Genomic DNA, 15831 nt, shown 5'->3' on the forward strand with positions numbered 1-15831 from the left:
AATCAAACACCATTGCGGTTTTTAACGCTAATTGACGTAATATTCAATTTGCTATTTACATTTCATAACGTTCTCTTTATTGATTAGAATCTGCCCTAAAAACAGCGAGGAGAAATTGTGTCCTTAACGCAGCTGCGAAGGTTACAACATTGATTGCTGATGACATGGTACAACAATCATTCAACATTTTTCAATCCGAAAACATATCAGCCACCTGAACCATATTCACGTTCATGGCGACTGGACGTTATCGCCCAAACACTCTACAAACTGCTCGCGATCCTCGACAAAACGTATCGGTCATACGAATATCAATGTATGGCTTTTCATAAGTCACTTAACGCCTAGCTGAATGCGATTAAAGAGCGTTATTGAGGGCATTATGAGAGGGAAACAGCGTGGTGAAGGTGGCGACACGCTGCCCTGATACAATAGACGACTGAAGAAGGTTGAGTGTTGACAAAATGTGACCAAGTGGAAGAGGTTAGGACACTTAATTGAAAAATTTGCGCAGACTTTGTTTACTGGGCTCTGTTCGTGGTGATCTGTTGCGATGAACGCATGGATAACTGTAGTTTCGTTGTATACAAGCACATTGTGGCCGTTATAGTAAATGACGAGCGTGCAATATATTTACATACAGGAATCACAATATATCCCACATGGACTGTTATCTACCTTTATGAGGAATATGTTTGAATACCAGTGGAAATGCATGAACTCCTAAATAGCGAAACAAGCTGGGCTAGTTTATCACTCGGCACATAATACTAATGCTTGACACACTTAATACAATGGCACCTCCTTATTCCAAAACCCCGTTTGTCCGAAAACCCCGAAAAAGAATAGGTGGTAGTAGGTTAGACGTCACGTGTCTTGCACACGTGCATGTATATGTGTGTGATTGTGTGTGTGTGTGTGTGTGTGTGTGTGTGTGTGTGTGTGTGCGCGCGCTTTAGTACTAGTTGGGACTAATGCCGGTTGTATAGTATTGGCCCACGATGTTGTATAGTATTGATGTAGGAGATATGTTACAAGAATCATCTCTTCTAGTGTTTGGGTTTATCTCGGTCGGGGATCGAACCACGGACTTTCCGCTTTCTGGGCAGACGCCCCATCCACTCCGAACGAATAATGTTGGACGTCTACATTATATTCAAAGACTTCCCGGCTGGTATATTGTCAGGGCGACATTATACTTTTCTCAATGGAGTGAGGACAATTCCTGTAAACGGTAATCTCCAAACAAATCTTCATTGTATATGCTTCATGACTCTCTTGAAATCGACATAATCAACTAAATGGTAATTAATGCCTGTTTAACGAACACTGGTAACGAAATTCACGTTTCTTACTGAAATAAGTGTTTTGGTAATCTGATAACCAACACATTGAATGATCCGTCTCCTGACAGAAATCGACACTGTATTATAGGACTCCGAAATTGTATAATAGTATATTATACCAGTAGTATGATATACTCTTTAACAAGCAGAGACTCTTTAAAAAGTAACAGATACACAGAAATAACTGAAAATTTCCAAACGTGTAAGAGATATTAGTTCCAAGTAATAGGTGCATGATGATGGTAGACGAAATGGGAACACACTACACGTGGTAGTGACGTATGATAATAGTTGTTATGATCGCCAAGGCTCTTTACGAATGATAGGAGTATCATGAGACATTTAAGACGTTCTGGAGGTCGTTATACCACCGCTACATGTCAAACCTTCATTCATCCAATAAGGCACGCTGCATATGAATCTCCCAAACTCGATTCGAGGGAGTTTGCCCTACTCCTCTTGCAGCGCCTGACCAAGTTCTGCTACGTGTTTGGCACCTGTTTCGTGTTCATGTCCCAGGCTTGTTCAGTGGGTAAGCTTCTGGACTCATTGAAGGCCATGGCATTTTATGGATATTGGGCGACTGGACCTGGGTATTGACGATTGACGGTGAGCACAGACGCTTTCATTACAAGGCCTGAATATATTGCCTCCACAGTCACCATAACCGATAAAATAGCTAAACCTGTCTCAGGTCTCAGGTTGACAACGACATGACGTTCATTAGAGGTCGGCAGACACGACCAGGCCACGGACGCTCAAAACAAATCGGGACTAATGTGAAAACACATCACCTGCGACGACCACTCCAACTTCGACGTCGTGTACACCATTGGCCTCTCTTTGCTGTATGACTGTTCGTGTTCCCCTACATTTGTAGATGAGTATATAACCTGCACTGTGTTACCCACTGATTCACACGTGAGCAAAGATTGATTTTGATAAAATTCTAATGACGATTTAAGTCTGAGCAGCGGTAAATAGACCTATTAACTGAAGTTATAATAGCCCTTTGTAGAAAATGGATATTGATTATTCAAGAACTGTGACTCTGGTCCATGAACAGACAGTTATAGATTTGCTCTTATATTCACTAACATAACTCATTTCATAACGAGCTGGTATGAAAAACGGATGTGATATTTGACTGTACAAGAAATGGTTCTTGATTCGATATCTTAAGAAGGATTCGATTGATGGAACTTGCATTTACTTGCACCAGGACTATGTTGACAAGAAAAACTGGTTGCACAATAGGAACCAGGTTGCACCCTGGTGCCATAAATGTATCAAAGCTGATATATAAATACATGAATACACTACTTCATAATTATATGTAACCCCAAAGGTGCTTGTTGGTTTCAGACTGAATGCCTTGCATATAATTTCCAGGGTTAACTTACCGTAAACAATGTGGAAATCAACACGTAACTATACGAACGAAAGCGGGGAAAGTTACATCGCAAGTTAAAAGACTTATGCTCACTGATATACGTCGTAAAAAAAAATGTTATTGATAAAAAATATATTGTATTTACATTAAATAACCAACTTACTTCAGTGGATCGTTCTACAGCGCAGTTGAAAAAGCTTATCGGAATATGCTCGAGTTTACGATTGAATACATCGAGAAACACCACATTAACTCAGGCCTGCCTGAAAAAATGATTAAGTTACAAGTTGCAGACTTGCGAAGACCCGACAATAGATCAAAACACCTGTCAGAATTCCCCAGGCACCTGAGTCAGATTGCCTGAGCGATAATAACAATAACAGTTGGTGTTACACAGTTTTGCTGTATTTGCGTTCCACTGAGTATTATTGCTATTCTCTGTTGGAGCTATTTGTTTCCTGCTCCATATACTGAAACAGCTAATCCATAAACAGCATCTTCTTGAAAATAGCTCCACCATACTGTGTAACCTCTGTACATGCTTTGTTTTCTGTTATCAGCAGTTCAACTACTCTGGTTAACGATTATCGAACTTCTGGTATATACCCGCTAGCGTGCCTGTACAGATGTTCTTTACATGTCCAAAGATGGCATGTTTCCTAGTTTATGCCTTCTTGGTCGATGGCGAAAGCGTGTTTCAGTTAACTTTATTTGCAACAGTTTTTGCAAGAAGCGACGTATTTCACGGCGTTCTCCCTCCGAGTGTAATCGCGTATGAAGGCTTCACCGATCCATTCTAATTTGGTTAATCTGTACTTGTTTTGCTTCGTTGGGTACGTGATGTGCTTAGTTGGCCTTTGGCGATGTCACAAACACAGAACCGGACACATTTCGTGCCTTACTTTTCAGGAATCGTAAACCATTATTAGTTTATTATAAATTGACTTTCTCGTTGATGACTACAAGGAAGCGTATGTGGTATGAAGTCGGTATTTTGTTTCGGGGCATGAAGTACACATACAATATCGATAAATAAACCTTTGCACATACCATTGTGAAGTTTCGGTAAAGACCTTACCTTTATGAAGTAGAAGGGTATATACTGAAACGTCGCTATAACACTATATTAAAGAACGTATTATCTATTAGTTGTGCCTACTTTTTCATCCGCCAACTTCTTAGGAAAGGCTATCGTATGAACTCAAAGGGTTTGATTCTTGAATGTCAAAGACATTTTCAAAATGTTACATTACCTATATCACATATGAATTTATTCCCGAAAACTGAAGATGATCTCAAAAGCTATGTTATATTTAGTTAAATTATGCTTGTAACTCGCACCATACGATACATGTGTAAAAGAAATGCGTGTTCTATAATTTCCCTAAAGATGCACCTATAATGTCTCTCCTAAAAATACGGCATTAGTGCACGAACCGAAACCAGATATAGAGATAATCTACACATAATGTATTGTTATTCTTTGTAATTAGTGTCAGGGACACGAGGAAGAGCTTTTCTTACCGACTTCAACCAATATCACTAGGTTCTGGGAAACTAAAAGTGTTCTTTCCTTGTGGAGCTCAAACAACTTTAATAGAAACCTTCAGATGGTGGGTTTCTTTGAGCACAACCTGATGAGCATCCTTTGACTCCGACCGGATGCTATCCGCAATCTGAGAATCTCATCACCCAAGGATGTTTTAAATCCTGGACTGCTGTCGTTTTTCATCTCCGCAACGAGGCTCGGTGCAGTTCTCCAAGCATTTGTATTAGTTGATGCTCATCGGTTGTTGTTTTTGCACATTCGCCTCGAGCACTATGCTGTGTTTGTCCATTAGGAATCTGAATCAATGTCCTTACGTCGACCTTTTAGGACTTTAAAACAATTTAGATTCATCTAAAGTATTCTTGCTTAAAAGCCTCGCCTAGTGTAGCGATTTGGGAGAATTAATCAGCATCAACATTCCATTTAGTATAACGGGATGCGAGGACCTTGTCCATGCATTATCCTATCTTAACCTGTACCATGTTTTTCTGCGTGGATATTTAGGTGAAACATAGCCTTGCCTTTGTATGTGTTTGTGACAGGTAAGGGATAGGCATCATTATCATCACCATTTGATATTGGACGTGTACTATTAACCCCTTATGAAGAGTGAGTGAATTTAGTTTTACGCCGCTTTTAGCAATATCACGACGAGGGACTCCAAAAATGGTCTTCACACATTGTACCCATGTGGGGAATCGAACCCGTGTCTTCCGGGTGACGATCGAACTCTTTAACCACTAGGCTACCCCATCGCCCCAAAGCTTTATGAAGAGTTTTCATGTGAAGTAATGGTATTGTTTTTATTTGACATTTAACTCCATGGCAGCTGATTCCGCACCATCAGAGTGTACTGGCCCCGACATGATGAGTTGTGAACGCTATGACCAAACAACCTATGCCTGTCTTGTAACATAAAATTACAAGTTCATGTAGATACAACATCAGCGCCGGACAGTTTCTCCTCACCTCCAGTCGTACAATATCTAACCTGTTTTAATTCTGACACACAAATTTTCCAAAACAGCTGTGAAATGAGTGGAGCTCTGAAATGCTAGTCTGTGAATCATTACTGATTACAGCATGTGCTTCGCGATCGTTGGAAATCAACAGACAAATCAACAGGTTATATTAATAGGGAGTGAGTGAGTTGAGTGAGTGGGTGAGTTTACGCCGCTTTTAGCAATATTCCAGCAATATCACGGCGGGGGACACCAGAAATGGGCTTCACATACTGTACCCATGTAGGGAATCGAATCCGGGTTTTCGGCATGACGAGCGAACGCTTTAATCACTAGGCTACCTCACCGCCCCTTATATACGTATATAAATATAAGCATACCGTAAACAAGACCATCACGCTAAGGCCAACGACGTTTATCAATAACGCATATACTAAACAACATCATCACGCAAGAGCCTAAATCTATGATTTATTAGAATGCTGTAATATGCAAGCCTTTGTGCAACAAAGGCTGTGATTGCCATCACGGAAACAAATCGCATTAATCTGTTACAACTTGGTGTTGTGACCCACACACTTTTACACGATGCGATGACCTTTACCTAACAAACGGTGGATTTGACAACAAGTAATGGGATAATCTGTTGAAGATATTAGGATATTAGTGTGACCAGCTCACGTGGTCATATAGAGGATACGGATAAAAGAGTCTTGTTTGTTCTTAACGCCGTGCTCGGCAAAGTGTGTACCTGATATGAGCTTGACCTCTCGATCCCCTCGGCTCTTATCATAAGCATGTGCTACTGCAGCCTAACCCAGATCTTCTTGGAGTCACGGATAAGAGAGGGAATTAATGCCTTAATTGCCATTACACCATGACAGGCGACGTTTCTGATCTCGGGATCGGATCGAGGATAATCTAGGACTATCAGTACAAAGTCGTGGGTGTCAGCAAAGTGTCAAAGTCATGATCTAAGTCACTTGTTTTTCCCTCCGACATCAAGGTGGGATGTCGTGATGACTTTTCGGGTGTTCAATTGACCTGCCGTTGCATGTGTTTGTCTCATATGTCATAGGTGGAGTAGGATACGCTATCACTATATTATGACATGATCGGAATCGTAAAATTGCCTGTTTTGTCAATTCTATGTACACTTTTACGCCCCAAAATATAATCATATACACATAAAATGTGTACGCTAGAGATACTGCTAGATATTCCCTGGAGTTGGAGTCTGATATATACATGTAAGTAAAATGCTGGTCAGGGTGGAGTAACATCCATCTAACGCACGTATTCTCGCTGATATATTTCGTATACAGTACCACGTTTTAGTAGATACACTATTCTGTAGGTTGAAGCATAAAATTTGCATACATAAAAGCAAAGCCGTTTTTTCACGGTATCAGTTATTGCACTTACCTCATATGCATTTGCAATGTTGACCGTGTCTTTGGACTGGGCCACGTGACCGGCTATTCCCTTCCCAAAAGGCACCTTGATCTCATTGTCCGACGTGTGAATTGACTCCTCCAATGTAGATGTATTGGTAACATCAAACAGCTTAGACACCAGGTACCGATTGTCTCTGGAACCACGAACAAGAAACAGGCTTCCTCTATCACTGTTGGTAAGAATGTTGACGTTTTGAAGGATCTTGTGGCAAAGGACGTTGACGTCCAACTCACTAGAAATGTCTCGAATCAACTCCATGAATATATCCTCTTCGGACATGTGTTGAAGGGAGTTCCGGTCTTTCTTGATAGAAGTCTTCCTTGCCCTTGATCCTTCAAGATACTGTTTAAAGATGCTACCTGTAATTGAATTCTTGGCCACTTGGGTGAAATTTGGTAGGCTTGGTCGAACATTTTCAGAGCTCTCTTCCGTAAGTTTGCCAGCAACTGCCTGAAGCTGTTCGGCTGTTCCATGTTCAGACAGCCAGCGTGTGAGGAAGTCTGGGTTATTCTGGAGGTACGTGCTGACCACATCTTCGCCTAGATCACACATTGTGAGGGGTTAGCTCAGGCACCACACACAGTTAGAAGCGTTTGTTTATTGCCAGGTGATGTACAAACCTCGAGATCTAAATCTCTGTAAATGTGACGTCCACATTCCAAGGGAGCCCCGCGGTCTCGCAGGTCAAGACTGTTGCTCGGTTCCTGAAAGTAAGAAGAAAAGTATCCCTTTAATAATGAATTGAATGATAAAATATGCATGCAATGAACAACATTATCTAAGAAAATTGAACAATGCTTGTCGTAAGAGGCGACTAACGGGATCGGGTGGTCAGGCTCACTGACTTGGTTGACACATGTCATGGTGTCCCAATTGCCTAGATTGATGTTCATGATGTCAATCACTGGATTGTCTTGTCTAGATTTGATTATTTACATAATGTCGTCACATGGTTGTAATATTGCTGTGTGCGGCTTTAAACAATAAACAAACAAACATCAAACATGCGGTATACTGCTTTCTGGAAGATGCTAACTGCAACCTGTTACTTCATGTACGCATTTTCTAGGATCCTTATTAACACCGTGCAAGACTAGACGAGGGTTAGAAGTTGATGATGTTTTTGAATGACTTGTTTTGCATAGTGTTGCTCATCAGAGACAATCGAATTAGCTAATTAGCATTCACTTCAAATCTCTCAAAACTTTTGATTTTACAACTTTGTACAACACTGCAAATGTACAGTAAACATTCTCTTATTGACCTGGGAAGACCAAAGACACAGTTACAGATTGCAACGCAAGCACGCACACGCACACACGCGCGCAAACGTGCACACACACGTGATCGCACGCACACACACACGCACACAAATAAACAAACACACCATTCTGATCTCTTCCATGTTTGCATTTGAAAAATGCGAAGAAGTGGGTGAGTATGGTTTTACGCCGCTTTTAGAAATATTCCAGCAATATCAGGGCGGGGATTACCAGAAATGGGGAATTGAGCCCGGGTCTTCAGCGTGACGAGCGGACGCTTTAACCATTAGACCACCCGCCCGCGGAGAAGTTGAATCATATGCTTCAAATATATGTCATTGAATATAATAGTCAGATAACCAATTTCCTTCCAATGATTTACCCATCTGAGCCGAAAATAAAAGAGACAGGTGAAACTGACTCATTTCTTTCGTATCTAGATCTACGCATTAAGATTCAGAAATAGGTATCCTGAAGACTGTCTGACATTAGGGATGACGTCTTCTACAGTCAAGATTCCCGCTGGAGCAATATTTCAGTAGATCCAGCCTTTGGTGTCTAAAATCACAACGTCTGAGATGTTGTCGAGCATACTGCTCTACAAGGATCGCAAAGACTTGACTTTTGTTCAGTGACATTCATCGGAACATAACAATGCAGTCTATCACAACACGTAGTTTATCAAACCATACAAGTGGTTTTATGGCAGATGTAGACACGCATTATTGACGAAAGTAATGTCAGATGCAGTTCATTATTTTGACTTTTTCTATCCTGCATGACTTGCAAAGGTAAATACTTGGCTTGCCTTTGCATGTGTTTGCGTTGGTTGTCACCGATGGGCAGGATACGTCACATTTACGCCTGTTATTATGTTATTATTTGTAATGATTCGTTGACGCATGTTCAAGATATGATTACAATCGGACAAAGTACTATACCTTAGCAGATATTTGCGCTCTTATTGAAAAGGATAAGTACATTTCGTCCACAAAGGCGAAATGGAGAATGTGTGTGATGGTCAAACACGTAATAACAGTGCGTCTTCGGAAGATATTAAAGATCAAAGATGAAATGAAATATATTGCTCTAGATTGGAGACACAAACAACGAATCTTCACGCAGTCTTAAAAGGTGTTTCTGTTTACGTACGCAAAACAGACAAAAGTAGTAGCCTTTGCACAAATGATACCTATATACATTTTTCCTTAAATGGAAGTCCATCTAATTCTGTAATTTCAAAGGAAAACCTACGACTGTACTTTCAAAGGAAACATACCCAAGTTTATCTTATTACAGGTAATGGGTCCAGTAATGTACCTTTTACGACTACGGGCTCATGATGAAAAATTAACGACATATATCTCACAATGGTAGCGAAAGGATAAAGTCAGACTCATGAGAACACAAAAAAGTAATACGTTACCTTAAGACAGAAATACATTACCTGGGAAACGTAAATGACAATATAATTACACATGAATGAAATGAGCAGTCGTTGCTTTGTGTGTTGTACGGAATTAACCGTAATGCTGTGTTAATCAAAGCACATTCGATATCCTGGTATAGCACCTAGGCTCGAATTAGGGTGCGGACGAGTCTTGATCAGTCGTAATTTCATTCATCAAACATTATTCCCCTGATGTAGGACTATAATGCTGATGGATGTGATCCTGTGGTCGGATTTTGTGTAAATCTTTCTTACGTCTTTCGAGAGCTGGATGTTATTTACATTTAGGCGTAATGTATTGCAGTTGAGGTATCATCATGCGTCGTGCTGAGATGGAGATATAATGGATGGAAATACAGATATTTGGAGGAGCGTACATGTGAGGCCATATGAAACGGGTATGCATTGTAATGTGAATAATGTCGTATCAATACGTATTGATTAAGATTGCATGTAAAATACGTTGACCACCTAAATATACTCTCTTGTGATCTTTTTCTTACAAACGTAGTCTCGAAGTAAAGAAAAGAATATCTGATTTAGATGTAGCTTAAACAATACAAGTTTGGTCTCTGTACCACATTTCCAGGATTTCAAATATGTGATCGATGAAGCAAGCAGTGATATAGTACCCCTGAAGCCTGCAACGGCAGAAAGAGTGATAGTTGCAAGAAAGGGGGTAGTGGGTAGCCGAGTGGGTTAAGCGTTCGCTCGTCACGCCAAAGACCAGAGTTCGATTCCCCACATGGTGTGAAGCCCACTTCTGGTGTTCCCCGGTGATATTGCTGGAACATTGGTAAAGGCTGAGTAAAATCATATTCACTCACTCCAACAAAGATTCTGTAAGATGTGAATTATGCATTGAAGTAACCGACAGAGGCGCACAAAACGGAGCGAGAAACGGGTCGGATTTTAGCACCCTGTTTTACGTGCTCCACACCCAACCCAATCTCACCCCACACGCAACCTCCATCTCACCCCACTCTCAAACCACAATTACAATGTACCATTACTGCATCAAACAAAGAAAAGCTTTATTCTGGGCCAAACAGATATAACGGATGCCTGAATATATTCACAATACACTGAGGATTTGCTTAAAAACAAATTTGATCCAAACAAGCCTGGACCCGTGAAGATGCGGGTAAGATTTGATCTTCAGATCAGCAACCCATGCTTGTCGCAAGAGGCGACTAGCGGCATTAGATGGTCAGGCTCGGTTGATATATATAATCGTATCCAAAATCCTCGATAAATTTAGAGACCGCCGTCATATAGCTCAGTGCGGCGTTAACCAAGAAACAAGCAAACAAGCCAGGCAGATAACTCTTAAACAGTATCAACGTTTGAACAATATCTGCGAAGACGCAACAAGACTAGTAATGTACAACTTCAGACACACAAGATATAAAACGGGACATTCGACCTCAAAAGAGTATGCGGAATAGCTGATATACGAAACGGGTCTATTACATGATACTGTCTCTATCCTTCCAATAAAGATTTTATCTCTTAAGATAATTCATAGGAACTAAAAAGAACAACGGAATCAGCTTTAAATAGACCATACAGCGAAGAATTCACCCACCACAACAATCAAACACCATTAAAACTGCTGGAATTGAAGGCGTCACGAACCATGACCCGATGTCAAAACATTGGGTGGGTCATTCATTCTTTATGACCGCGTGGAAATGAATACAGGTCTAATAAAATAAATCAAAGATCGTCTATATTACGAACCTTGGTAAGCCGACACTGAATTTGCAAATGCCATTCGATAAATTCAGCAAAGCCAGTGAGCAATTATCGTACGTAACTACCCACTGTCAACCTGGGAAAGCACACCGCATTACATATATACAATACCAATTGTCACACCACAGAACCGAAAGGTGCATTACTATCGGTACATCAGTCTTGCAGTAAATGTATGGGTCAATACAGTTCATGAGTACGGCGACAGTACGTCATACGACACTACATCAAAGTCGACATCAGGTTGGAATCGTCTGGACCAACATCGGCTGGTGGAAAGTGGTTTACACCGTCCTCAGAACTTCGGGCAGCTTGTGTAATATAATAAGCTGTAAGGTTACGTAAGGTAGAATACCACAAATGATATATCACTAGGTGATCGAGGTGTAGATCAGTGGTAATACAGATTATCACGCTATGGCAAAGAGTGAGCGCGAGTGCATTAATTGTGTTTTACGCCGGTTTTAGTAATATTCCAGCAATACCACGGCGGGGGGCACACAAATGGGCTTTACGCATTGAACCCATGTTGGGAATCGAACCCACGCCTTCGACGTGACGAAGGGATACTCCACCACCCCATGGCAAAGAAAGTTGCCGTACACGGGTATTCTGTTTCAATTTTAGCTCTCCTCCCTCGGATCTTTTACCTGCCTAGAAACATTGCATGTAAGTTTGAATCCCCGATTCACCGAGATTGTGATCCTTGGTTTTTTAACACAAGAATATAAGGACAATGTGATAAGTGCAACGCCGCACAAAATTCCGGCTATATAGCGTCATTCTGTAAATAATCGAGTCTGGACCAGAACAATCCAGTGATCAACATCATGAGCATCGATCTACGCAACTGGGAACCGATGACATGTGTTGACCAAGCCAGCGAGCCTGACCACCCGATCCCGTTAGTCGCCGCTTACGACAAGCATGGATTACTGAAGGTTCATTCCAACCCGGACCTTCACGGGTCACGGGATATCATGACATGTGTCAACTAAATCAGTGAGTCTGACCTCCCGATCCCGTTAGTCGCCTCTTACTACAAGCATAGGTTGCTAAAGACCAGTTCTAACCCGGATCTTCGCGGGTCAAAAGGGTTAGCATATCTTGTGATTCCGCCATCATCCGGACCTGGACGATCACATTTTTATCGGCCATATTTTGCTAACAAATCATGATAAAATGCAACAAAAAAGTCACATGACCGTTACACCCACCAATACACTAAAACACTTTGACAAAGAGCTGTTTTTCAGGCTACAGTGTTAATAAGATTTAATAACATCCATTCTGAAAGCAGAGAATGCATCTGCAACTGAAGCAAAGCTGACGATTACAATCTCATCCGCCAGATCTACTCGAATTTCTTTCCAAGACTGCATGCCTAAGAAGCCCATAATTACGAAAAGGATGAGTTCATGTTACATCAGCACGACAGCCTCATCATTGATATATGTGATCGGCAACGGCGACAATCAGCTTCAAAGTAGCACGCCATACAGCCCTGGTCGACCTTCCTGTACTACAGCTGCAGGCAAATTGATGACTCGAAACGCATCAGTTTCATAGTTTGGTGCCTTATTGGCCAGAACAATCTGATCAGATCAAGGTTAGATGCTTGATTCTAGTATCTTGCCGACGCAAATCAGCATTTCACTGGCCTACATTTCACTGCTATGTTTAATAATCAACATGAAATTTGGAATTGAAGTCCAGCGCGCCAAAGGGACGCAACTCCGCGCAGCGAGGTGTGACGTTTGTAGTTACAGCGCCACATGGAATAGAATGCACGTCGAACATGATCTATAATGCTCAACCTATAAAACTGGTGAATCCTCGTATGTTAAGCACGGCACTCGTATAGAGGGGTTTTCCCAAAGCTGTAAACGTGTAGGACGAGTTTGGGGCGTTTTTCCAAATGAAGATGACACGTTATGATAGTGAATAAAGTAACAAAACCGTTGTTGTATTTGTCAGGAAACTCTGCTTAAAGTCCATTGTACACTTTCATCTATATCATGAGCATGTGGTTAAGAATGGATGCCAAGTAGTGTTGACAAGAGGTGTCGGGAAATGGTAGGTTTGCCCTGCAGTGAAAGGTGTAGTGAGAACTTGCACGATGTAATCCTGATGACAACTTTTGAGAAAGAATCGTATGATGGTTTGTAAAATCTTCCATAGAGAAAAACAAAGGTACTCTTTCAGGCTAGGCAGTCCCTGAAACAATCATGGAGATATTATCTTGGCTTCTTTCCATTACAGATCAAAGACGTTTAAATGCAAGAAATTTGAAAATATTTTTATCTCAGACAAAGCGAAAATATGTTGCCGACTGCTCCGTTGAACAAGATTCAATCAATCCTTCACTCCGTCAACACAACATATATTCACTGACGTAATATACGAAGAATAAATTATTAAATCACTTTTCTGCTTTTTGAAAAACATGTTCATCGTAAATATTGATTAAAGCAATGATGAAACCATTCATGACTTCCAAGTTTACACTGGCCGTGACACATTGTTATTTAACTTAGGAACAAACATCTAACTGAAAAACGACTGGTGGATAAATCTACCCTTGTGTATATAATAATATCTTATAAATCGATCATCACGACCTACGTATATCTGAGATCTAAAACATTTCTCTCCTTATATGGGCGCTTCCACTGCTGTTATACCTGGACTGAATGCCACTTGGAGAAAATACAAACGGAACCAGGTCATCAAGACTGGTCAACCGGTCCACTGAACTGACCCTGAACTGACCCTTACTTACACCCAGGCTGCTTTGAGCGGCACTAGAGTACAACATCAGTACATACATCTTAATATACAAGTATACAATATGCATCAACAACTTAGGGGGCGGTGGGGTAGCCTAGCGGTTAAAGCGTCCGCTCGTCAAGCCGAAGACCCGGGTTCGAAACCCCACATTGGTACAATGTGTGAAGCCCATTTCAGGTGTCACCCGCCGTGATATTGCTGGAATATTGCAAAAAGCGGCGTAAAACCAAACTCACTCACACAACATTAATAACATTCTCTGCTCCCCTATTTAATGAAGTTAACTCGACCTGCCGTTTGTGCCATTTGACCTCCCGGGTCATGCATATGTAGAGTAGCTCAGGTCAAGCTGAACAAGCTGTAAGTAACCCTGTCTCTGTCATTAGGACGGAATATAAAGGATAAACGTGGTTCATAAAGTCAAGAATAGTGCAAAAATACCATTGTCACTACCAAAACTCATTTGGCTTTTTATGAAAGTAAAGAAATCAAGAACTGATATAATCACGATATGGTAATATGTTCCCATCATATAATTTCACCCATCGCATCTGTACCAATGAAGCGGATATTCAGTACAAAATCTAACAGAACATGACAAGATAGAAGATGCCCAGACGACCTGGTGATTATGTACCTACGTAATTACATTATTACCTGAATGGTAAATTGTTTGATGTTCCTGCCTGTTCATGGTTACAGCGAATCTGTCGCATCGCAGACGTATCAAAGCCTTAAATATCAATAGGACTCGTCTTTCCTCTGTGGAAGTCATTAAACGTTGGGTATTTAAAAGAATCCTGTTTGAACAGCGTCTTGACATGTGATCATACTTGATCATCGTGAAATATGATTTCATTGTATAAACAATAGCTTAACATTACATCGCTTGGGGTTATGTATTCATCACATCGTGTGGCGTCTGAGTTCTACATGCTCACTTGTGATTCCACGTGATGACATTTAGCAACTCTCGATGGCATTCCCCAGACAGATCTGCCGTTGTGGCACTGCGGATGATGAATAACCTTACCGTTTTTGTAGCTTAGTGTAGATTCCTTGTGCAATCATTAACGTGTAGCTGTATTTGTGTGTAGTTTACTGACAAGGCAATACAGTCAGGTCTTTTGTAGAAGTTGTCACAGAACAAGTTTGTATTAGATACATTTAAACTCGCATACCCATAATATTTAACGCTGTCCTCTGCCATTGTCTAAATATTACCCAATAATATTTTATGCATTCACAACCCGAATGTATCAGAATTACATGCACTTACATTTTCAGGTCTAAAATGGACGATGAACGTTGCCCTAAGCACACGGACCTCACACTTCTTTAAGAAGAAAACTAGAATATCAAATCACCAGATCTTACCAAGCCATTGCATAACGGATGAGGATAAAGACACGAGTAGAGTAGTACCGTGGATGCTGGAGTCTAAGGACCTAATCAATAGGGATTGTCGTTGACCTCGTGGCTTGGGGCATCAGGTATACAAGGTATTGTCTACCACGCTTCTACAAGACCTTTGAGGACATGTCTGAATATCAGCTGTCGGGGGATTGTTTACAATCGCTCATCGGTTGTTGAATATTATAAAAGATGGTTATTCCAGTGAAAAGGCCGTCTTTTTATTTAGGATAGGGTCTGTGGGATTAATATGTATCAGAGATGTTTTAGAAGTAGGAATTTCACCAAACCCGAATGTGATACCATGGTGAATCGATAACGCCATACTGGGATATATTTAACATTACAACTGTTTAAATATTTATGAGGACTGAAAATACACGGGTGTTTAAATATAGTGTCATTTTCATGTCGACTAATGACATGGTAATACTTGTTTCTGATTAATTA

The 15831-nt window shown here is 40.9% G+C and overlaps 1 protein-coding gene across 6 annotated transcripts in view; it reads right to left on the reverse strand.

Annotated features, from left to right (window-relative positions):
- LOC124254766 (cGMP-specific 3',5'-cyclic phosphodiesterase-like) overlaps positions 1 to 15831 on the reverse strand; it is a 143739-nt gene that overhangs the window by 38535 nt on the left and 89373 nt on the right. For all 6 annotated transcript variants that reach the window (XM_046688620.1, XM_046688619.1, XM_046688617.1 and 3 more), the window contains one exon: positions 6676 to 7412. In XM_046688620.1, the coding sequence (XP_046544576.1) occupies positions 6676 to 7260 (585 nt within the window). In that variant the 5' untranslated portion in view covers positions 7261 to 7412. The remainder of the gene's footprint in view (positions 1 to 6675; positions 7413 to 15831) is intronic.

Source organism: Haliotis rubra, unplaced genomic scaffold (genome assembly GCF_003918875.1).
Source record: "Haliotis rubra isolate DU_JTF1 unplaced genomic scaffold, ASM391887v1 Scf581, whole genome shotgun sequence".
Taxonomy (NCBI): Eukaryota; Metazoa; Mollusca; class Gastropoda; order Lepetellida; family Haliotidae; genus Haliotis; species Haliotis rubra.